This window comes from Maylandia zebra, linkage group LG10 (assembly GCF_041146795.1).
Source record: "Maylandia zebra isolate NMK-2024a linkage group LG10, Mzebra_GT3a, whole genome shotgun sequence".
Lineage (NCBI taxonomy): Eukaryota > Metazoa > Chordata > Actinopteri > Cichliformes > Cichlidae > Maylandia > Maylandia zebra.
In genome coordinates, this window is record NC_135176.1 from 9,197,361 (window position 1) to 9,222,096 (window position 24,736).

Consider the following 24,736-nt stretch of genomic DNA (forward strand, 5'->3'; position numbering starts at 1 on the left):
TTTTAAATTTCTTCATTAGAACTGAGCTGCACCTTAACCACTTTGCTGAAAGCAGTGCCTTTGGAATCATGCCACAGACTAAGGTAAATGCATCCTGATACTAGAAGTTTGGCTTGTTTTGTCCAACCAGGAATGGAAGGGGAAAAGTTTACTTAAAGATTTACCCACCCAAAAAAGAAGCTCAAGTTATGTTTGTGTGAATCTGCCAGGCAGAGGATAAACAGCGGGCCTCTCAGCAGTTTTTCAAACTGCAAGCAGCCATGAAGGTTCTGGGGATCAGCGGTGATGAGCAGAGGGCCCTCTGGCTCATCCTTGGGGCCATTTACCACCTTGGGGCTGCGGGAACCACCAAGGGTAAGATTGCTTGAATGCACTCCTGCACAACTGCATCACCTATTGGAGATGACGTTTGTTCTGCTGTTATAGAACAGGCTCCAGTGACAAAGCAAAATGCTGTTTTTGATTTGTGCACACAATGAAAAATAATTATGGTGAAATTACCTTTGTTAGCCCAAATAGTTTTTGTAACACTTTGTAATTTGACAGATATCAAGCTGGCATTATCTCACTGTTGGCAACATGTGCTGTGTGATGCAATCACATGTAATCACAATGACTGAATAATACATTTATTTATACGTTAAAAGTACACAGTGCACAGCTGCTCCAATGATCAATAGCTGAACATTTAAATCTAGGCCATTGCAGAAAATGTTATACTTTAGATCTTAGCACATTTGCGTAGAGTGGGGGGTGGGTGGTGGTGGTGGTGGGCTGGAATCATTCAAGACTTTGTGGTACAGAATTATTGCTGCCTTTATAGTATGTGGCTGCCAGTGAAGTAATACATTGTATTTTTTATTTAATCTGAACCCCTGTCGGATTTACCTTTATCATTCCTTACTGCATGAACATATTAAATAAACAGAGCACTGTTTGTGGTTGAGTAACTGAAACTAATGACAAACTTCTTGAATCTAATTGCTTGGAAACACCGTTGCTGCTCACGGAGAGAAAAACCTTGATCTAATTCTTGACAAACATTTATTTTGTCATAAAGATGCATTACAGGACTAATGGGAACAGCAGTTCTCACGAACACAAGAACTTGCTTCTGTCTAAAGCTGTTCGAATGATGAAACCTAATGTAACAGATTGTTTTCCTTTAGAGTAATAGAACGGCCCTTTTGTCAGGATTTGACTAACTTTTTAAAATTAGATAGCTGACATTTGTAAAAGCTGTAGCTGCCACAAAGATTTTTATTTTAGGTGAGTTAATCATCACATCCTTTTTTTGTCATTATAAAAGGCCACTGGAAGGATAGAAAGGATAGAATTAACCATTTAAGTCCTTTCAAAACACAGATTTAAGTGTTTATTTATATTTAGCATTGACTTTTTGGTTGATGAAATTTGTTTTGTTTTAATTTTAACTGAGGTTAAGTGGGCATATTTACACAGATGAGCAAATGAAAAACTGTCCATTTAAGGATTTAATTGCTGTTGTAGTGCAAATAAATTAATTACCGAATAGCAGGATAATATACAACAGAGAAACCACAAAAAAATGTGATAACAGTGGCAATAGTGCTGAATTTTGTGCTTTCTGATACGTTTGCTCACTCTTCAGTGCCTGTCTGTAATTGCCAGTTACTTATGAGAATAGCTTGCCAAATAATTTGCAGTGATCCCCTCCAGCTGGCTCCCAATATTTCTGATGGCAGAATAAAGCAGGGAATAGTTAAAAAAAAATCAATAAATACTGTCTGTTATTGGGAATAAAAATTCTGAACAACTTTCTGCTTGGCAATACATTTGATTGGTGTCTTCGTTTTCAAAATGAATTCTTATGAAGAAGCAATGTCAGGGGTAGGAATAGGAAGTCATTGAGAGGCCTGTCTATGGGAATATTTATTAATGATAATAGTCTACAGTCTAGACCCTTTTGTACCAAGGGCCTAGTTTGCATTTTGGTTATCAAAAGGAGTAATAAACAGATTATGAAATAAATCCATTGGCAGTGTAACTTTATCCTGGTACACAAGAGGGCAGCAGTGATCTCCAAAACCTAGTTAAGGGACCACCTGAAATGAACTTAGTTTTCTCTGTATATTGTGTAGTGAACACTTACATCGAATAAGTATAGATAGGAGACTTAGCATACTCTTTCTGTGTACTTAAGAAGAAATAGTGTACATATGTAATTTTCTTTTATTATCTTTAAAAGCTGTACAGCCATCTGCTGTTTGATTCTGCAATGTTCATTCATGTTGGTAAACCCACTTTGCTCTTTTTGATGTTTTAGTGGAATTTAAGTAATTGTGCTGCCTGGTATCTATCAAAGTAAATATTTAAATGCCTTTGCTTGTCTTCATAACTAGCCTTATCAATAAGAGAAGTATACAAGGCTTCTGCAGTACTGATGAGACAGATAGAGCCCACTACTTTGTCTGAAATCCCACAGTTTCTCTCTTAAGTCTTAGAAGATACCACTTCATGGTGGATTAAAACTGAAGCTGGCACTCATATCTTTATGTTAGCATCACTCAGCCGCTAGATTGAGGGAAAGTTAGTTTTCCCAACAGCAGTCTTTATGTAAATAAATAAATTATGTCCCCTAATGATAAATTTCGCTTTCATTCTCAATAAGATAAAAGGGGCAATTATAATTTCAATTTAATAGACATTTTTTCAGTATTAAACAATTGAAATAAGGTTTTTACTTTATAGATGTGTGTGTGTGTGTGTGTGTGTGTGTGTGTGTGTGTGTGTCTCCATCTCCACAGTAGTTAAATGTATTCAGACTACCACCCTTTTGAACATGCTTTTAGTGCATGTTTTTATCAGCTGTGTCAGTGTCAGTTCGACCAGACACATAATCCTACCCTGTCACAGACAGTATTGTCACAAAGTCACCATGTGCCTGCAATAGTTGGCAGAAGGGCTAATGGAGGTTTTCATGCACGTGTCTCAGCTGGCAGGAAACAATTTGCACGTCATGAGTGGGCTCAGAAGGCAGCCTACCTGCTGGGCTGCACCCTGGAGGAGCTCTCCTCTTCCATCTTCAAGCACCAGGCCAAGGGCACCCTGCCCAGAGCCAGCACTATTCGCCAGGCTTCTGACGAAAATGGCACGGCAGATGCAGGTACTCCACGCCACATTTACCACCATATTCTTTACTCTTTATTCCTCACAGTACCCCCCTTTCTCCCTACCTTTTCTTTTTTTGTCACTCTCATTCTATTTACACTTGCACACGCATATGTTGCTGCTCATCACTCAAAGGGAAAATGCAAGGGAGAGAAAAAGTAAAGCTTATCTTGGTAATGAATACCACAGCTTTACAATGGCTATTGACAGATAGGTGCGCATACTATGTTGGGACAAGCAATTTTGGATCCACTCTTCATTCATTGTCCCTGAAATCATAATTGCCTCACATTGATTTTTCACACGTGTTGGTTCATCAAGACTGCAGTACATTCTGAAGGGCATGACGACTCAGTTAAAGGTCTTTCACAGTAGGGATGGACAGAAATGACCTTTGTTTCTCCTTCCCTGCATCTCCCCTCATTCATGAGCATATAGTCATTGACGTGTGTGCACACATGAATATATCGCCTATGCAACAATAAACTCACTTATGTGATGGTGTAATGAATTATGAAAGCTTAACAGGTGGCCATTGCCTCTAGGCACAGACATGAGTATTCAGTTTGATTTGACAGTTTCCAAAACACCTGATCCCTAAATGACACTGCTTCAGAAAGACACTTTTGTAGGTATTTTCAATACCTTCTAACTCAGAAAATAATGTGTTTGAATACCATGGAAATGTAGTTCCTTTTTAAATCAAATGCTTTGACTATAGTTTCAGTAAAGCTTTTACAGTTCAACATGTTGACATTCCTCCTTCCTATTCAACTGGTTCTTGTGTTATTTGCTGATGGAGATATTGTGAATTAGCTATTGAGGATTTGTTCTGACTCTGCGTTTTTATATCAGCATTCAAAGCAACAGCAGTGGAGTGTTTAGAAGCCATGGCATCCGGGCTTTACTCTGAACTCTTCACTACCGTCATTTCTCTAATAAACCGGTTAGTATTTCTTCTCTGGTGTGTTACTGACAGTACATTACATTTGTAATGAAGATGTCATGATTGTGCTGAACCGGTATGCAACAGAAAAATGTAGATGCCTCATGTCACTTTTAGTAACCATCATTTGTGTTTAAACAAGAATGTTTGAATGGTTTCAGAGTATTAGAGCCAGTTTTATTTCAGTTAGGGATATAGTGGCATGAGATGAGGTTATATCAAGAGGTTGTCAAATATGGCACTGCTAATGTTATGTGTGTGTATGTATTTACCATGTTTGCTTAAGGGCTCTGAAATCCAGCCAGCACTCCCTGTGTTCTCTGATCATTGTGGACACACCAGGCTTTCAAAACCCAAGGCTGGCTAAGCGTGAATGTGGTGCAACCTTTGAAGACCTGTGCCACAACTACACTCAAGAGCGTCTGCAGACCCTCTTCTACCAGCGTACTTTTGTTCAGGAGCTGGAGCGATACAAAGAGGTAATGCCATGTAAAGTATTATGCACCGTGCATACAAACAGCCTCATTCTCATTGTTTCTGCCTTCCTCCTACCCTTTCTCTCCCCTTGTCTGGTCCTTTCTCTCAGATATATCAACTCCAATAGAGTATGTGTACACACATCAGATACACTATCTGTTCTACCTGTCACAAGCTGTGACAAGTCAAAGTAGTTCATGTGTTAGACCTTCTCATTAGTGATGCCAGTCTTCACCGCTTCTGCCAAGATCAAAGTAAAGTCACTCACAGCTGCCTGTGGGAGAAACGCCCAGCTGCACAGCAGTGCTGTTGTTCCCTAAAGATCTATTCTACTTCTGTCCTCTTTAACGTTCTGTCTAGCAGGACTGGACCATCATAACTATGGGTGTAGTCATCCCATAGGATTTAGTGTTTTTGAGGACAAATAGAAAGTTTTCTTTCATTACTTACAGTTATGTCTCAATTCATTGCAACAATGTTTTTATTAAAAACTCACCTGATATCACACTGGAGTTACCCAGACATCCTGATTATATTGCTTCAGATACATTGCTTCTGAAAAAGGATCCTGGGATTTCCCACCCACATCCTTTGCATGGCAGAAATGGAGTTGGAATGAGATGAAATATTGCATAAATGCGTGTAGTGTAATTCTCTCTTGTCAGTACATCTTGAAAACATAAGAACCTGTGAAAGTGTCATTGTAAACTGGGTCAAACTCATTTAAAACGGCACACAGTCTTAACAATCACAGTGACAGGCAGGCGGGTTAAATTGTGATACACACAACCGGCACACACAGTATGCCTTTATATTTTTGAATAAATTGCTGTTGGGCGCTCTAGCTTTCTGGCTAGTATTTTTTTTTTTTCTGTTTTTTGCGTTCCTCTGTACATGGACTCTCCGCAGCAGAGAACAAAAATCAGTGGGGAGACTTCACATACACAGTCAGCTTGAACACTGGCATCTGTCGTGGCCACATTATTAGCATGCCAGCATTTTCTCCCCTTTCTGGAGCATGATCCACTCTGTTACCATGCACTGTTACTTTATCTCTTAATCTTTATAGCTATAGCTTTATCTCAGATAATTTTTATCATGTGCCACATTAATCTAGAAATGACTAATGGAGCTGCAACCAAAATGGTCAAATCTTTATGGCTTAATAACAATGTATTTGTTCTTTTTTTTTTTTTTTTTTTTTAAACCAAGTTAAAATAGTTGTAGTTAACCTATAAAATGCTATTACATTTTGGAGCTGTGGTAAAATATAAAGACTTGAGACTGTGACAGCTGTTATATGCTAAAAAGCAAGGTACACTCTAGACAGGTTGCTAGTCATTGACATGGCTAACACATAGAAACGGATAATTAGACATTCTCAGAACCAGGCCTATGGGCAATTTACAATCACCAGTGCACCTAAGATGCATGTCTTTGGACTGTGGGAGGACACCAGAGTATTCAGAGAGAACCCACACAGGAAACCCCCAGCTGGATGGTAGGTCTTGAACCTACTCGCTGTGAGGCAGCAGTTCTAACCACTGTACCATTGCCTCTCTAAAAATCTTCTGCTCTCTGTCGCTTTCTCATTTATCCTGTTAATAGTTCAAAACTAAAAAATATATATTTTGCTAACTTATTGGTCTATGACAGTGGGTTTCAAATGGCCTAGCATTCAAAATCCTATTTTTTGACATCATAGGTCATTAGTTTGTCAATCTCTTTGCTGTCCTCCAGGAAAACATAGAACTTTCCTTAGACGACACAGAAACCAGCACGTCTCTGTCTGTGGCAGTGGTAGACCAAGCTTCGAGTCAAGCACTGGTACGCTTGTTTTATTGTCTTTCTTCATTTTATTGTCACACATCTAACTTGCATAATTTCTCATTTCCCTTGGTTTTAGTACCATAAAATGTTTGATTTTCAGATGTTAATGTTAATCCCTGGGTACAATATATTGTTTTTTTAATTAAGAAAAAAATTGAATAATGTCTCTAAGCATCAGAAGACTTCTCTCTATGTTAGACTTGTTTGGCAGAGACTAGAAAGAGAGGGTGGGAGCAAGAAAAGAAAGGTTAGAGAATTGACTTCAAGAAAGAAAATCAATGTTTGGCCTTTCCAGCCTATGATCTGCACCATGGAAACAGAAATGGCCGAGTTTAGAGAGTCCATAGATCACTTTGCTGTAATTCCAATGTGTTTGGTTTGAGTGCTTTACTTTTTAAAGGGTCCCCACTCTAATGGGAATGTCATCAAAAGCAGTGAACTGTAGTACATCACACTAAAAACCGAAGGGTAAAAATAACACAGATTCTTCAAAGTAATTTCTAAAGTCAGCTATAAAGATCTATGCTGTTTAGAGTGCAAAGACATTTTGATCAAAGATTTTTTTTTTTTTTTTCCCTCACAGATATTTTTTTTTCCTGTTGTAGCTCAGACATCTGTTATCACAAACAGCCTTAATGCTTGATTCATTGCAAGCCTCATAGTTGTCACATGTCTTCTCCAAACTGATAGCCTGTTTTGTATTTGTAGTCAGCGTAGTGTGCACTGCTGATAAGGATGTCTCCAGTGCAACTTCTGATGGCTGCTAAAGCATTTTTTGGTTTTGTGGATTTGCTTCTTAAGCCACAGTTCCCAGGGTGGATTTAGACAGTAGCTACCTTTCTCATGAGCTTGAACAACAAGATGGTTATGCTCAATGTCTCTGACTTAAAAGTGAACGCTTCAGTGTGTTATGTATTATGGTGACATATATTTGGCATACCCTTATTCAACAATGACATGCTAATTGTGTAACTAATTGCATTATTTAAATTTTTCTCCCTTTATACTTTCCACATTTTCCCTATTTTAATTGTGTGGAATAAGTCAAAACTGTTATGACGGTATTATTGCAGTAAACTGCTAAAAGTATGCTCACATCACAAATGCTATTGAAACTTAAATTTCTGCTGCTAACAATATCTCCATGTCTGTGATACACTGCTCAGACTGGGAAAACAGAGGGCAAAGTATTTTCGCTGACATTTAGAATGGTTTATATGTAAGCAAACGCTCACTACAGAGGCCAGCACCAGGCATTTGAAGGATATTTTTTATAATTAATACTTATTGCTTTGTCATTATTGTTTGTAGGAGGTGGATAATAATATCTTAAATATATTGTGACTCATCAATATATTCCATTAAACACTAACATGAACTAGATGTTTACTCATGTTTGACATTCCTTTTGTAAAATCTTTTGCATAGAGGGTCATAAAGGTAAAACAGAATAGTGTGTGTGTGTGTGTGGGGACAGGTACGGACAGTGCGAACAGATGAGGCCCGGGGTCTGTTGTGGTTGATGGAGGAGGAGGCACTGCAGCCTGGGGGTTCAGAGGAAACACTGTTGGGACGCCTGTTTAGCTACTATGGACCTGCTGAGGGCGAGAGTAAAGGCAAGGGGAAGATGCACACACAGACACACATGCATAAGGTCGCACTAATACAAATAGTGATCTTCTCAGAAATGAACAGAAAATCCTTGTATTTTCATTTTCAAAAAGAATAAAAAAAAACCAAAACAAAGATGTTCATTAACATTATATATTGTATGGGTATATATAAACTCCCCTTTTGTTTTATAGTACGCTGTATTGTCTCAGTTTAAATGAGCTCATTAAAGCTATACTATAATATGGAATTTCCAAATCACAATATCTCGTTTAATTTGACCAGTTGCTGTTGTTCTGCAGAGCAGTCACAGATATCCGATTCATATGTTTCTTAGCAATTCTCTAACAATAAGAACTGAAGCTTTTAAAAAGTTCCCTAATAGAGCTAGAAAATGGTACGCAAATTGTCGTTTTAGTACTCCAAAACAACAGCTGGTGGATTCTCATTAAAGCTACTTTTGGCTGCTCCCTTATTCACAAGGGGTCGCCACAGTGGGTAGCTCCACAGCTTCGATTTGGCAGATTTATTTATTTCTTTTTTTTACGCCCGTTGCCCTTCCTGACGCAGCCCCAAAGGGATTTGTCTCCTCCTAGCATCAAATAAGGGAGCTTTCATTTGCTAGGCGAATGTGTAAACCACTACACTATGGAGCCACTCAGCTTCAGAATTCTCATTAAAACTCTTCATATAGGTCAGATTTGAGCTCCTCTGTTTCGTCTATCAGCTCTCTGATGACCTAGTGGCAGACAGTTATATCGTCTATGAAAGTGGAGTATGGTTGGATCTAAATGTCTCACACTAAAACTACACGGATAAAGTGGCCCATTAAACAATAAGGTTTACTAGGAACAGACTGTTCATCATGATGTTTTTATCAGTAAAATCTATGCAGGTTTGTGACAGGCGGCACACACCAGACTAATTAGGATGTGATGAATTTACTTGCTTTGTTAAACTCATGCAGACAGTAAACCCCTTTCTGAAGTCTTGAATATGATTTTTCTCATTATCTCGCTGTATATGTATCTAATAGATTTTACACTGGATCCCCCATTTACTTTAGGTCACACTTTCCTGTTGAAAAGTGAAAAAGATCATAATTTCCTGCTGGGCCACAGCCATGGGACAGACTGGGTGGAGTATGATGCACGAGGGTGGCTCAGCTATGCCAAGCAGAATCCCGCCTCTACCAATGCTGCGTCCCTCCTACAGGACTCGCAGAAGTAAGTATCCACCATGCAGGAGTTGTTGTTCCTTGGTGTTGCAGACTTGAATTATAAAACATCACACTCTGAATTACGGCATCTCTTACAGAAAGATCATCGGCTCATTGCTCATGAACCGCACAGGTGGAACCACAGTTTTGTCCGGGTCTGTTGCTGGCCTTGAAGGTGTTTCCCAGCTGTCTTTGCGCCGGGCTACTAGCATGAGGAAATCCTTCGTCACAGGAGTAGCTGCCATCAAGAAGAAGTCTTTGTGCATTCAGATAAAACTTCAAGTGGTGAGAGCATAGGGTGTGATGGCTACTTGGGGATGTGGGGCACCACAAGGCACAACAAAACATGCTGTTGTAAATATGAGAAGTTTTAAATTTGTTTTTGACTCTACCTGAAGTCTTATAAATGAAGTAGAGCCGGTTGTTTAGCGACAACAGAGAAAACGACATTAAGCCATTAAGAAGTTTTGTTTTAGTGGCTGCATAGTGTAGCGGTTTACACATTTGCCAAACAAGAATCCTGTTTCAGTCCCTTGAAGAGACATTACTTTGGTGTTGCATTAGAAAGAGCATCTAGTGTTTTATGTTTTATTTATTATTTAAAAAAAATGAACATGTGGAGCTACCTGGTGTGGTGAACCCTTGTGAATATGGGAGCAGCTCAAAACAGCTGCTATTACTACTACTACTACTAATGCTGTTATCAGTACCACTACTTTTAAGAAGAACATATTTCTCAACAAGAGAGTCAAAAACTAAAAACCTTAACTTGTGCTTTATTAGAAGACGCTGCATTAACTCTTGACCTGTTCCCACCAGGCTGCTTATAATCCTGCTCTGTCCTTTTCAGGATGCGCTTCTTGACATGTTGCGGAGGTCCAGGATTCAGTTTGTTCACTGCATATTGCCCAAGGCGGATGCCCTCAAGGCGCTGAGTGGATCTCTGTTCAAAGGAGTGGAATGTGAGACTCAAGGGGAGAGTGGAGATCCTAGCTTAATGCAGCTAGATGTAGCCTTGCTCCGTGCTCAGATACGTGGATCTAAGCTGCTTGATGCTTTAAGAATCTACAGACAAGGTGAGGTAAAGCAAACATACCCCCTTGTCCATGTGTATTAAAAAAAAAAAAAGCCTGTCAGATTAAATCTTATTCAATACCGGTTTTCACAGGTTACCCTGATCACATGGTGTTCTCTGAGTTCCGACGGCGCTTTGATGTGCTGGCACCGCATCTCACCAAGAAGCACGGAAGAAATTATATAGTGAAGGACGAGAAGAGAGTAAGTCAGTCACTGAGAGAGGGAGTAAAATGTACAGCTGTGCCGCTAGCCAAGCACAGTGAAGATTGATGATGTGAGGAGGCAGCTTCATGACCTGATCTCAACAGCCTGATGTCAGCAGCCTACTGACAGAGACATAAAGCTTCATCAGGGCTAATAGTAAAGACCTAATCAGCTTAACTTCATCACTATAATGCCTGTGAAAGAAGCTGATCAATATCAGGGCTTAGAAAGTGCTTTACTGCAAACAAAAATAAAAATGCCTATTTTTCTAAATGCCATGGTTATTACACTGTGACAGTACTGCTTTTGTTGGTTTTAATTTAAATTTATAAAAAATGTGGATGGCTTGAGCTTCATTATAAAGACCTATGAAAGAAACATGAGTTGAAGAGTAGTAGAGAAAAATACAGAAGTTTCTTTCTGCAGAGAAATAAGAAAGCAAGGTAGAGAATGTGGGTAGGGGTGAATATAACTCCTTTCCCCTGTGTCAGTGTGTTGGAGCTGAGTTTCTGTGGAAACACTGGCAAACAAAAGCCCCTCAGTATTCGTGGCAAACCTCTCTTGGTGTAATCTAGATGTGGTCTTTCAAAGTGGAGTCTCAAGTAGAGAGAAGAGGCTCGGACAACAATAGACGGACAGTATACACAGGCTGAACAGGGAGAGGGGGGGCTCCAGTGTTTGGGTTGGTGTAACTCTACATGGGATGTGTGTGTTTAGAGCTGCAACTAGGTCAAGAAAAACAGGGGATCATGATGAATAGACTAGGTGCAGGTGGATCTTATGGGGCAAGTTGTAATTGTTTTGTTGTATTTTTTCTTTTGCATCCCGACTTGGTTTTAAAACAAAATCCAGAGTGAGAGAAGAGGAGAAAAAGTGCACTGTAGTTATTAAACATGACAGATAAGGGGGAACTGTAGACCGCTCTATTGTTGTGGTGTCAGTAGCACCACTGGATCCACCTTTTGAAAGGCTGAATGTGTGTTTGTGTGGATGTATGCATTTACTCAGGCTGTAGAGGAGCTTCTGGAGTCCTTGGATTTGGAGAAGAGCAGTTACCACATGGGTCTGAGCAGGGTGAGTAATGCCCACACATCACAAACAAATGAACAGCTTTAAAAATGTATTGAATAAACATTTGCTATGAATTGCTCTGCGTCTGTTTTGAAATTCTCACCACAGAGCAGTAGTACACAACTCTTTTTTTTTTTTTTTATGACACTTGCTGTCTGGGGATGTGTGTCTTTCAGTACACCTGTTCCTCTTTGAGGCTTGTTTGCCATCCTTTATTGGAGACCTGCCAAGCCTTGTCCCTTCTTCAAGTTATTTAGCCAGTGGTTACCCAAGAGTCATGTCTCTACCTTGCCCATATATATTACCATATTTACTATGTTTTTTTCAGGTTATTGGAGCAAATTTCTCCTCTTAATGCATTCTGTTTTTCACCACAACCTTAGTATGATTTGCACAGTAAACATTGCTTCAAAATGCACATTAAATCCTATCAGCTGGAAAGCGGCCATCAGTCAAAATGAAATCAAACAGTAAAGTACAAAAGAGGGGGACTTATGCTCCAAGATACTGTACGGTGTGCATGGCCCTTTTATAAAACACATGACAAAAGAATGGTTTGGAGGCGGCTTCACATGGTGCCACACTTTGGAGTGTGAAATGGGCTCAGAAGTAGACATGCACAGTTGGCCATTCACAAAGCATTCCAGTGGTGTCTTGGCAACCTGTCTCACTTGCATGCCAATTACACCAAACCAACTAAAAGCAGTGAATGAGAAGCTCTTGACTGGACAAAATCTGCCATTAGAGATAGCCACATGCCTGAAAGGAACATAGCTGCATAAAGCTACTACATGATGCCTGCATGCAATTTTGAAAATAAAAATAAAAGAATAACAGATTATTTTTTGCCTTGAGTTTTAATTAATATTCATTGATACCATTGAATGTATCTTTCTTTGCTACTGCTTTATAGATTTGCTTGCTAAAACAGTTTGATGATTCCCAGCTCTTGCTTTAACATATTATATATGGATTTTGGAATTTAAGGAGCATGGACACTTTGTAGAGCGACCTTAGTTTGAGAAAGTGTGTGTGTGTGTGTGCGCGCGCGCGCGCGCGGTCATCCTGTCCATTTTAATAGCTTCCTGCCATCATATCTGGAATGTATCATGGTACCAAATCCTTCATGGGTATAAACAGGCTATGACATAATGTGCTTTTCTTTGTCTGTTTACCTCTTTTTTTTTTTTTACCTTTGCCCTAGATTAGAAATGGACAAGGCTGATTGTTCGAGATAACTTAATCACCCGGGTTCTCACTTAGATAAGACTCACTTGACTGTGGATTAAACTGTTTCTTATTGATTAGTTGCTTCAGTGCATTAATTTACCTTTTAACTCCCCTCTGTTTTAACTGTGCTGCTGGGCTTGACATTAAAGCAGGGCCTCTAAATCTCATAATATCAAAAATAACCATAAAATTGTCTGAACTGTTTTACGCTTTGCTAATAAGCATCTGTGTATGATTGTTTCTTGTTATAGCTGTTCTTCAGAGCTGGAACCTTGGCTAAGCTGGAGGAACAGAGGGATGAGCAGACCAAGTGCAATCTAACCCTCTTCCAAGCTGCCTGTAGAGGTTACCTGGCACGGCAAGCCTTCAAGAAGAGAAAGGTATGCGGGATTCTATACTGAAATGAAACGAGCAGTCCAAATGTTGTCGTAATCTTAACTGAAGCCTAAATACAACTGTGACAGGTTTTTGTCAACAAAGTTTGAAGGGGAGAAACTTGAATGAATTCACTTTAATTGGAAAAAACAATGTAATTGCAACACACTGTCTATTGTTTTATTTTTAGTTTTTGCACAGCTGAGCAAAATGAAGTAGGTCAAGTAGGTGAAGGATATGCACTTCAGAATTGAGAGCCAATTTTAGATCTAGTTTGTTCTGTTCTTGGGGTAGATATAACCAGCCCTGCTGTAAATCTTCAGCTAATTGCAAATAGGTTCTCTGAATCTATTGGCTGTACCCCATCCCTCGTTGTAATCCATCCAATCAGCTTTCCCAAGGCGATATTTGATTGTGACATTTCCATTTCTGTGACATTTTATCAGTCCACTCCCCTGAATTGTAGCCTTATCAAACATGCTGCTGACTCTCATACCCATCCATTCCATCCATCTTCCATTTTTCTACCAGGACCTGTGTGAGTCTATCTCTCTGGACCTCATGTGTCCTCTTGTGATGTATAGAGCCCTGCAGTACTTTTCTCCCTCTATGATTACGTTGTACTATTTAAGTGAATGTGCCACTTCAGCTGGGCTGTGATGAACCAGCAGAAATGGAATTACATTACTTATCTCTCCATCCACTATGACATACTGTTAGGAAGCACGCATGTTGTTTAGTTGTAATATGATGCCAGTCAAACATTGTCAATTGTTACATTGTCAATGTTGTAATGAGGTAAATCAAATTGACCTTTAAAATATCTGGACTTTCAGATATCATATTTTGGTACCTTTCTTTTTAAATCAAATACTTAAATGTATGTTGGTCTAAAATTGGAACCCCAATACATTTTCTCTATCAAGTTCAGAAGTGATTATTTACACAGCAAAGCAGGGTAAGTGCCTGTTGCTTTACAATGGCTAGAAATTGAAGAAAATCAACACCAAGGATCCTTTCAAAATTGCTAGGCAACTGTGCAATTACAAAATCCATTAGCAAAGAAAAATTTTTTCCTCTGCCCTCTTTAGCCCCCTCCCTCCTGCACATGTATCTATAATAGAAAGATGAGACTTTATTTCATCTCAATTGTATTTATCTCAAACTCAACTTAGGTTGGCAAGGTAACAGGAAATATGCAGTTATGACGCACCCCTCATCGAGTCAGGGTTGCAGAGGTTTATTTAAGCTGTGGACATTTTAATGCACATTACTTTCATATCCACAAACCAATTCATTTTGATTCAGTTCAAAAGAACTTGAGTTATTCCCAATGAAAGCAGACCACACAGCTAGCAGCATCCTAGGTAGAGATTAAGGACTAAAAAAACCAGAGAGTAACTGCTAGCCTGAGTCTAAGGGTAACAAAACTCTTTGGAGCCTTTTGTAAGGGCCCTCTACCGCCAAGGTGGTCATATAGCCTCTCTAAAACCATACAAGGCTAAATATTTCCTTCTGTTTCTAGTCCTTGAGTTAAGCTAAGCTAACTGGCTTATTACTCTATTCTAAACTTGCATTAAAAAATTCCACACTTGAAATGATAAATGAATGGACGTCATGTAGTTATTGAATTTCTTTTTTTTTTCCAAACACTTCAAAACTAGTCATAAAATACCAAAGCTTTTAATAATATTAGGTCAGTTTCTGTACTCAGCATTGAGAGATATAAAACTGTGCTTGGTAGAGAAATTACAAGCAAGATGCTGTTCTGAAAGTGGCTTTGCAGCCCCTTGCTACCCCTTTTCTGCCTTTTTCTAACCAACAATTTATTCCCATACAGCTGTTGCATGCATGGTAAATACAGTCTCTCCTTGCAATAATTATCTGAAGGGCATCTTTTCCCCTGATTATCATTCTGTTTATATTATTCCTGATTCAATTAGTCAACACCAGACTTGGGGAGGATGCAGGGATGTGTCGAATATTGAGTAATTTCCATCTCTCTTTCTCTTACTGTGAAGATTTGCAGAGTGTGTTGTTGTCGAGTCTTAGAATAATCACTGTATAATAACATCGACTGGCACCCTTGCTGTTTCCCTGATATCCCTCTGCGAAAACAGATCTGGTCTTCATTGCCTCTTACACTGTTTGAAGTATCCAGTCTTAGCATGTACAGTAGATGGTAATTTGCCTCTGGAATAGTGCAAGTGAGTTCTGTTGAAGCTCTCAGACAGCTACTGGTTGATGTATATGGATGTGACAGGAAGTCACAAGTTGCCTTGATTGATATTCTCTGGCATGTTAACCTTGTGAAGCTGTGCCAAGCCCATGTGACATTAAATGACAAAACCACAATTTTTCCTCTTTTTTTTTTTTTTTTTTTTTCTTTCCCCTTTCAACTGTCTCCTCAAGGGGACAACCTGACATTTTAAAAGTCTGTTATTTTGCCTCAGCAGGCACTTGCCATATTGGGAGCTTTGTCCTTCAGGTACCCTACAAATGTAGTTTTTAGAATTATTTGCATGGAATCAGCACACAGCTGAGCTCAGGCGGGGGATTCTACAGAATATCTTTTTCATTTGAAACATGCATTCCCATGGTTCTGAATCAAAGCGCAGATGATACCTTTATAGTTGCAGTTGTAAAGGTATCAGTATGCAGTGCATTGCTATAAGATATGTCTTTGGTTTAGCTTAGGGTTAAAAATGAATAATGTACAAAGTGTAGAAAGAGCCAGAATGATAAAGCTTATAGCTTATGTTTGTTTATAATGAAGAAATCCTCAGAAACCGATGTTGCTTCATTCCATCCATCCATCCATCTTCATCCGCTTTATCCGGGGCCGGGTCGCGGGGGCAGCAGCCTAAGCAAAGAGGCCCAGACCTCCCTCTCCCCAGCCACCTCCTCCAGCTTATCTGGGGGAATACCAAGGCGTTCCCAGGCCAGCCAAGAGATATAATCTCTCCAGCGTGTCCTGGGTCTGCCCCGGGGCCTCCTCCCGGTGGGACATGCCTGGAACACCTCACCCAGGAGGCACCCAGGGGGCATCCTTGTCAGATGCCCGAACCACCTCAGCTGGCTCCTTTCGATGTGGAGCAGCAGCTACTCTACTCTGAGCCCCTCCCGGATGGCCGAACTTCTCACCCTATCTCTAAGGGAGAGGCCAGCCACCCTTCGGAGGAAGCTCATTTCTGCCGCTTGTATCCGCGATCTCGTTCTTTCGGTCACTACCCACAGCTCGTGGCCATAGGTGAGGGTAGGGACGTAGATCGACCAGTAAATTGAGAGCTTCGCTTTTACACTCAGCTCCCTCTTCACCACGACGGACCGGTGCAGCGTCTGCATCACTGCAGCTGCAGCCCCAATCAGTCTGTCGATCTCCGGCTCCCTTCTCCCATCACTCGCGAACAAGACCCCGAGATACTTGAACTCCTCCACTTGGGGCAGGAACTCATCCCCGACCCGGAGTGGGCACTCCACCCTTTTCCGGCTGAGAACCATGGCCTCAGATTTGGAGGTGCTGATCCTCATTCCCGCTGCTTCACACTCGGCTGCGAACCGTTCCAGTGCGAGCTGGAGGCCCTCACCCGATGAAGCCAACAGAACCACATCATCTGCAAAAATCAGAGATGAGATTCTGAGGCCACCAAAGCGAAAGCCCTCCGCCACTTGGCTGCGCCTAGAAATCCTGTCCATAAAAATTATGAACAGAACCGGAGACAAAGGGCAGCCCTGGCGGAGCCCTGTTGCTTCATTTATTTACTAAATGGCAACTTTATGCTCAGACTTTGCTGCAGGTATCTAATATCTAATACATATACAGTAAGTCTTACATGTATACAGACAATCAAACCCGAAATACATGTATAGAATATTTGGAAAAGAATGTAGTGTTTTTTTTTTTTCTTTTTGTTTATTAACCTTGGTTCAAATTTTTCATTCACTTCACACTGTCTTACAGTTGTCACACCTTGTTAATGTGATATGAATACCAAAATATTTATCCACAGTGCTCATGTTGTATAATCTTTTGTTTGTTTCCTATTCATTATAGACTAGATATGACAAGTGAGACCTGTTTAATTCTTCTGTCAGAGATTTGCAGCATTTTGCTCCATGTTAAGGCTTTCACTGTGTGACAAATCCTAATTGGTCATAGAGAGTACCTTCAGGGCAAAATGTACCTGATGCTGAGAATTGTGTTGCTCTAATTGGGTTTGCCCATAATCTGCTGCTGCTAGAGAGCCTCATGCATAAGCAGCATGGAAATCGTGTAATACTTGGAATTAGCTGCCAAAATGTTTGATTTAATTAATCAAAAATTAGCTTCCAGCCTTGGAACACACTCGGCGGAAACTCTCTAGTGGAGGTTGGCAAGTCCCGGGATATCTGCTTGCCCATACATATGCAATATAGCAGAAGAATGTAGTTATTTTCAAATATTGTTCATCAATGGTGCGGATGATATGGTAACGGTAGAGTTTGGAAAGTATTTATTCCAGTGATTATATAAAAGCAGCATTTAGTCTGGATACTGCCTCCATGTGGTACCTGTGCAAACAATTTGTCTGCATTCAAGCTATTGGTGCTGCATATTACATGCATTGTTGCTGGTTCTAAGGTCATAATAGGGGATCTTTTACAGATACATTTGGAAGTAATTACATCACTTTTATGCCATTGACATTCAATATGAGTTTGTATTTTGTTGTGCAAATAACTGCCTGCACTCTCACAGATTTCTCTTTGGTGACTGACTCTCCATATGTGTGTTTAGATTCAGGATTTAGCCATCCGTTGTATTCAAAAAAACATCAAGAAGAACCGTGGAGTGAAGGACTGGCCATGGTGGAGGCTCTTTACCACAGTGCAGCCCCTCATTAAAGTGCAGCTCACAGAGGACCAGATGCGGAGCAAAGATGTGAGCAAACCTCACCCAACCTGTTGAATCTTTAAGGATTTAATATATTTTTAAATGCATTCCGTGTCTGCACTATTCTACATACTGTCATCACTGTTGACATTGACCTCCAACATAACATAACATGTATCTGATATAAAACAGCTATATTCTGTATTCCAGGAGGAGATTCAGCAGCAGAAATTGAAGCTTGAGAGAGTGGAGAAGGAACGAAATGAGCTGAGACTCAATACAGATCGATTGGAGAGCAGGGTGGGTCCCCCTGCCTATGGTAGTGCATTCTGGATAGTTTTTGGAGATTTATGGTGCAGTTGCACTCTTTATTTTATTTAAAGATTTGATTACCTACTTGCACAGGAACTGTGGCCAGTAGTTTGCAACTTTGCATAACACCCCGTGTGCGTCTGCCTGTTTGTGATCAGATCGCAGACTTGCTGGCAGAGCTCGCTGATGAGAGAAGCACAAGTGAGTCAGCATCCCAATTGCTGGAGGCTGAGACTTCTGAGAGACTGCGCTTGGAGAAAGATATGAAGGATCTACAGGCAAATAAACATGAAATATATATATATGAAAGATGCACACTTAAAATTTATAGTAATTCTGAAGTTCAGTTTATTATGACTGACATGCTCTGTGTGATTATTGACTGAATTTGTGCATTCCAGGCAAAGTTTGATGCCATGAAGAAACAGTTAGAATCGCAGGAGATGGAGGTGATGGAAGCACGACTCATGAAAACATCAGAGCTAAATGGGGAGATGGACATTGATGATGAAGATGCTGGTTAGTAGAGCAAGACACTGATATCTAACATTTGGTCGTGACACCAGAGATTGCTACATGCAAGATCGAATTTGAAGATAATTCGGAGAAACTTTTCTCTGTTTTTTTTGAATAACATAGTCTCGGTCATCAGTGTTTTTTAAGCATTTGTTTTAAATTCCCTAATTAATTGCACCCTGCGACACTTTCAGCAGCTTGCCTAAGCCTGCCTAATGGGCATGTCAGCTCAGGTCAGAAGCATAATTTACTGAACCACTCAGACCAGCATTATGTGCACAGTTTGAAAAATCTCCCTTGTACTAATTGTAGCTGCAGGAATGAATGGCTTTGTTCAGCTGTTTCAGCAGGAGACATGGCAGTAAGACTTGGTCACATCCTGCATAATACTGTTAAGTATATTTTCCAAGTTTAGGATTAACCGCTAGGAGATTAGGATGTCCGCTCCCAGGCATACAACTAATTCTTGTTTCTGATTGGTCTCCCCCTGCTGGGAAAGAGAGCGCCTGCTGAGAGCATATTGTCCATGGGTCTTTTTTTTTTTTTTATATATCTGTGTTCCCACCTCCTTCAACCCACCTCAGCAGACAAGCCATTACAGAGCATATCAGAATTCTTAGATGAATGAGAAAGTAATCGGTGGGATCAGAGCTGGTGGCCCTGCAAGTTGTCATTATGCTATATATATGCTAATGAGCAGCACTGATGGAGGAGCCTGTGTTGGTATGTGAAGGAGAAGTGGACAGCCTCTAAAATGATAAGGCTTGGAAATGAACCTGAACCCAAATGTCTGTCTGGCTGCTGTTATAGTTCTGATAGCCTATGACAGCTCCAGAATTAAGGTTGCCTAAGAACTGTGGAAAGTGCCACTTAGACATGTCCTCCTCTAACTACTGTTGTGGTGTGCTCTGAATTCCTATCTCAGGTTTATTCAAGATAAGAGCTAAAACACAAAGCCTTCTTTGTAGTTTCCTGTTGAATACCTTGACCTTGTAAGTTCAGCATCTGATTAAGCAAAAGTTTTATTTCCAGAAAGATTATTTTATTTCAGTCTTTGAATGTGATAATCATCGCAGCCAGTGCAGTGCACTCCATAATCCCACGCATCCATCATGTCTGTGGTTTTTACGCCTCTTCCTCTGTGTACCTGGCTGGACCTGCATTAAAGTCAGGAAATGCTCAAATGTCACACAGACATTTTCTGAATTGCATGTCTTTCCTCTAGGAGGAGAGTGGCGGATAAAATACAATCGAGCCGTTCGTGAAATGGACTTTGCCAAAAAGAAACTTCAGCAGGAGTTTGATGACAAGCTGGAGACGGAACAGCAGAGCAAAAGACATGTAGAGAGAAAGGCAAGAGCAAATTACAACTTGAAATAATAATAATAAAAAAAAATCTAAATTAATTTGTCTCACACTTATAACATTTTAATTGTGGAAATGTAATAGTAATACTAGGTGTTGCACTTTCATTAAAGAATTGTGTGTGTGTGTGTGTGTGTGTGTGTGTGTGTGCGCTGCAGCTGGCTGATTTGCAGACGGATAATGAGGATTTGCAGCGCTCTGTGCAGCAGCTGAAGAAAAAGTGCCAGAAACTGACTGCCGAGCTGCAGGACACCAAGCTTCATCTGGAGGGCCTGCAAAGTCGCAACCATGATCTGGAGAAGAAGCAGAGGAAGTCAGTTCAACTGCCTGTCCAGTTCTCTTGCATAAACACACATTGCAGAGAGCATATAGCTCTTTTCTCCTCGGATTAAGCAGCACTGGTCTACTCGCCTAATGCTAAAGTTTTCTTTAATTTGAACAGTGACTGAGATGTTCTGTAATCTGTGGAATTGCATTAGCTGAGAAAATGACTCAAGACTTTAAGCACTTGAGAAGCTATCACTGTGGCAGAATGTGATCTCTCCCCTGTGGCTAATTGAAGATGCTCTGTGGGTGAAATTATTTTCGGCTGCGCTTCAGAGAGAAAAACAGAGAATTACAACAAGCTGACAGCATGAAACACTTAGCTGTTAAGTTCACTAACCATAAGTGTTTCTGCCCTAGACAATTGAAGAAAACATTTTGCACATTATTACAACCCAATGGTAAATTGATGGCTATTAGAGGGGGACAGAAGTGGAGGCTAAAATAGAACCGATGATAGCCTGGCGCCTCCCGTATAACAAAGTCAAATTCTCTGAGTAACATACTGTGCACAGAAATGAATGATGCAGAGATCTATTTCTGAGAGATCTTTCTTTAAGCTGATTTGTTAGTTTAGAGTTTAAAATATTTTTTTTGTGTGTGTGTGTGTGTGTGTGTGTGTGTTTTCCAGATTTGACCTGGAGCAGAACCAGGCTCAGGCTGAGGTACAGAGGGAAAGGAGCCAGAGGGAGAAGCTGGCTCGAGAGAAAGACATAATGACTGGTGAGATGTTTAACCTCCGCCAGCAGCTGCAGGTAGGCTTCTCTCCACTACATACTCCACATGTACTCTAATGCCCTCTCTTGGGGACAACATGTCTGATGTTTCTGCTCTCTGTATGATATAACTAGGCTTGTCCAGATGTATGTTTTACAGCATGCCTTCTGCCTGCAGGACAAGGACACTGAATTGTGTGGCATGAATGTAAAGGTGCAACAACTGGAGGCAGAGCTACAGGATTTGTCCTCCCAAGAGTCAAAGGATGAGGCCTCACTTGCCAAGGTCAAGAAGCAGCTTCGTGACCTCGAGGCCAAGGTGAAAGACCAGGAGGAGGAGCTGGATGAACAGGCTGGAAACATCCAAATGCTGGAGCAGGTACAGAGGGGTGCAAATATGGTTCAGCTAGGAGTTCTTCTTGCTAATTGTTGCATATGTATCTCTCTCTCTAATACATGTTTGTCTCACATGTCATTTATATGTTATGTCTTCAGACTAAGCTGCGGCTTGAGATGGAGATGGAGAGGCAGCGGCAGACCCACTCTAAAGAGATTGAGAGTAAAGATGAAGACGTAGAGGAGATCAGGAGATCTTGCAGTAAGAAGGTAGCCACTAATCATTCTTGCAATTTCTGCAGTTTTTTTTCTTATTTATGGCCTTTTTTTGTTGACTAACATTTACTCAGGGCTGTTTACTGCAGTACTCAGTAACACACTTTTTTCATGCTTGATTGAAAGCACAAAAAATAAGGGAATTTATGTTGATGATTTCTTTGTTGTAACAATGCTTCTGAGCAATAAATCTTATACTGTTGGAAAGCCTGTTTATTTCCCCTGAAATGGTGTCACAGTTGTAAGGAAAATGCATCTGTGGGTTTAGCACCTCAGTTGAGTATGTAGGTTGTGCCCATGAAAGACTTGCCAAATCTTTTCTGCCAGTGCCAAAGTGTTTATTCTGCTATTGACTCTTGTTTGGTGTCATTTATTGAAGTCTGATTGAAGTCTGAAAAAACAACCTATTGGCAATTAAAAAATGTTTTCATTTAGCAAAAAGGGAACTGGTACTATGTAGAAAAGCCATACACAGCCTGGCATCTCCTGCTCATGCTGGTCACCAGCTTGGTCACACACTGCTGTGGGATGGCATCCTATTTTTCAACCAGCATTTGTTGCAAGTCAGCCAGTGTGGTTGTGTTGGTCACTCTGGCACAAACAGCATGTCCAAGCTGATCCCACAAATGTTCAGTGGAGTTGAGGTCAGCACTGCAGACAGACCATTCCATCCTCTACACTCCCCAAATACTGTAGGTCAGGGGTGTCAAACTCAAATACACAGTGGGCCAAAATTCAAAACTGGAACAAAGTCGCGGGCTAACGCTAATATTTATTGAAAAAAAAATCTTCCTCTAGATATAAGAATGAATCTTTTCTTATGGACTCAAACAAGTTTTGCTGAAAAACTGAATATGGAACAAGCAAAGCTTAATACTAAACAATATATATATTAACTGTATAATACCAGTAGGCCAGCTCTAATAGTAATTTGGTATGGCTTCGCGGGCCAAATGTAATTAGGCTGCGGGCCAAATTTGGCCCGCGGGCCAGAGTTTGACACCTATGCTGTAGGTAGTCTCTGATAAACCTCGCTCTCTGTTTCTCTGTGAGGAAGATGCTCCACCACACTATCACACTGCCTCCATCAAAAGCTGTTACCCTATCGGTGCAGCAATCAGAATAGTTTTCTCCACATCTTCTCTGCAATTTGAATCTATGATAGGTCCAGATTTTGCCTACGGCAGTCTATCTTTGAACATAATGTTCTTCCACATTTTCAGGTGCCAGTGCAAATGTTGCAGACACCAGTGCAAAGGGGCCTGACCATGAAGGCCAGTCATGGCAGGCCTCCTAGCAGCCCTATTAGATGGAAGTGTGAAGTCTTTTCTGGACTACCTGGGTAGAGAGCTATTAGCAAGTTTTTATTTTTATTTTTTATGGGCACAACCTACCTACTCAACTCTGCTGCTCAACCTACAAATGAATTTTCCTTACAAATGTTGCACCATTAAAGGGGAAATAAACAGGCTTCCCAAAGATATGAGATTTGTTACTAAAATGATTGTTACAACAAAGAAATAATTGAATAATTAAAATTTCTATTTACATAGCCCAGTTTATGAAGTTCCTGAATTCATTACTTTAATTTCACTTCATCTAGGTACACATGCTGTATTGCTTTATGCCTCCCTACGAGTTATAGCTATGGGCAGGGATTTTTGGATGTCCATCCATCTGTCCCACAATTTGTGGACACTTTCTGCTGTATGGCTTCAGGGAATTTTTTTTGAAACTTTGTATACATTTTGAATTGGTTCAGGTTTGGTCAAATGTCACAGTGACTGATGTGTCTTAATTTGGAGGCAGAAATAATTATAGGATTTATTTGTTGCTATAGGTTTGAGAATTTTATAGAACTATCTAATATGAAAAAACAAATTGGCTTTTGATCTTAATGGTTTAGACTTGGTGTCCGTCAAATTGAAGTGAGTCTGGATAGTCATGGATGTAAACTGCAATGGCTTCTTACAGTTGCAAGGCAGTCATTGCAACTGCAAATGTAATGTATTCTTTAAACTGTTATTTTATTCCATGTGTCTTATTAAGTAGAAAGAAGTTAAATGGATTTCTATATTTAAAATTTTTTAATTTGACATAATGAAGCATCATGTGTGATTAATCTTAAGGCTACCAGGTCTGCTTTTGGGGGATCTATTTGTCTTTGAGAGCAGCCGTGTCTAGCAGGACGGTCGATGGTGTGTAATGTCTGACTTTATCATGGATCCAGCATTTGTGCATCTTGACACTGTGTTCTACAGCTGAAACAGATGGAGGTACAGCTGGAGGAGGAGTATGAAGACAAGCAAAAAGTGTTGCGAGAGAGACGAGAGCTGGAATCCAAACTGCTGAATGCTCAGGACCAGGTACTGTCATTACTCTGAACATGTCCGTGTAGTCAAGTCTGTGCAATTTAGTGTCTGCCACTTGTTTTGATTGGAAAGAAAATGCTTTTGAGTCTCAAGGGTTGCTATAGGTTTTCAAGGAGGAAAGTAACGATGCTGGGCTATAAAGGAGTGGTTTGTCATTCAGGTGAGCCAGAGGGATGTGGAGACAGAGAAGAGGCTCAGGAAAGACCTGAAGAGAACCAAAGTCCTTCTGGCTGATGCACAGATTATGCTGGACCACCTGAAGAGTAATGCCCCCAGCAAGAGGGAGATCACTCAGCTCAAAAATCAAGTACATCCCTTTGAACATTTTGGCATCTGCCTGCGCCCAACATAGCACGGATGTGTAATATACTTAATGATACAACAACAGAAAGCATGCTTTGAAATGTGTATTATGCACAAATCAACACAAATGAAAAAATCCCAGATTCTGGAGCT

The 24,736-nt window shown here is 40.4% G+C and overlaps 1 protein-coding gene across 6 annotated transcripts in view; it reads left to right on the forward strand.

The window, feature by feature from the left end:
- LOC101482622 (unconventional myosin-XVIIIa) overlaps positions 1-24,736 on the forward strand; it is a 64,260-nt gene that overhangs the window by 19,519 nt on the left and 20,005 nt on the right. For all 6 annotated transcript variants that reach the window (XM_004557364.4, XM_076888997.1, XM_076888998.1 and 3 more), the window contains 24 exons: positions 20-83; positions 210-354; positions 2,975-3,145; positions 4,006-4,096; positions 4,383-4,575; positions 6,314-6,400; positions 7,881-8,019; positions 9,081-9,240; positions 9,332-9,518; positions 10,084-10,309; positions 10,402-10,511; positions 11,523-11,588; positions 13,067-13,195; positions 17,968-18,111; positions 18,274-18,363; positions 18,534-18,653; positions 18,777-18,894; positions 20,117-20,244; positions 20,415-20,569; positions 21,212-21,335; positions 21,475-21,675; positions 21,792-21,902; positions 24,170-24,274; positions 24,441-24,587. In XM_004557364.4, coding sequence (XP_004557421.2) covers positions 20-83; positions 210-354; positions 2,975-3,145; positions 4,006-4,096; positions 4,383-4,575; positions 6,314-6,400; positions 7,881-8,019; positions 9,081-9,240; positions 9,332-9,518; positions 10,084-10,309; positions 10,402-10,511; positions 11,523-11,588; positions 13,067-13,195; positions 17,968-18,111; positions 18,274-18,363; positions 18,534-18,653; positions 18,777-18,894; positions 20,117-20,244; positions 20,415-20,569; positions 21,212-21,335; positions 21,475-21,675; positions 21,792-21,902; positions 24,170-24,274; positions 24,441-24,587 — 3,211 coding nt within the window. The remainder of the gene's footprint in view (positions 1-19; positions 84-209; positions 355-2,974; positions 3,146-4,005; positions 4,097-4,382; positions 4,576-6,313; positions 6,401-7,880; positions 8,020-9,080; positions 9,241-9,331; positions 9,519-10,083; positions 10,310-10,401; positions 10,512-11,522; positions 11,589-13,066; positions 13,196-17,967; positions 18,112-18,273; positions 18,364-18,533; positions 18,654-18,776; positions 18,895-20,116; positions 20,245-20,414; positions 20,570-21,211; positions 21,336-21,474; positions 21,676-21,791; positions 21,903-24,169; positions 24,275-24,440; positions 24,588-24,736) is intronic.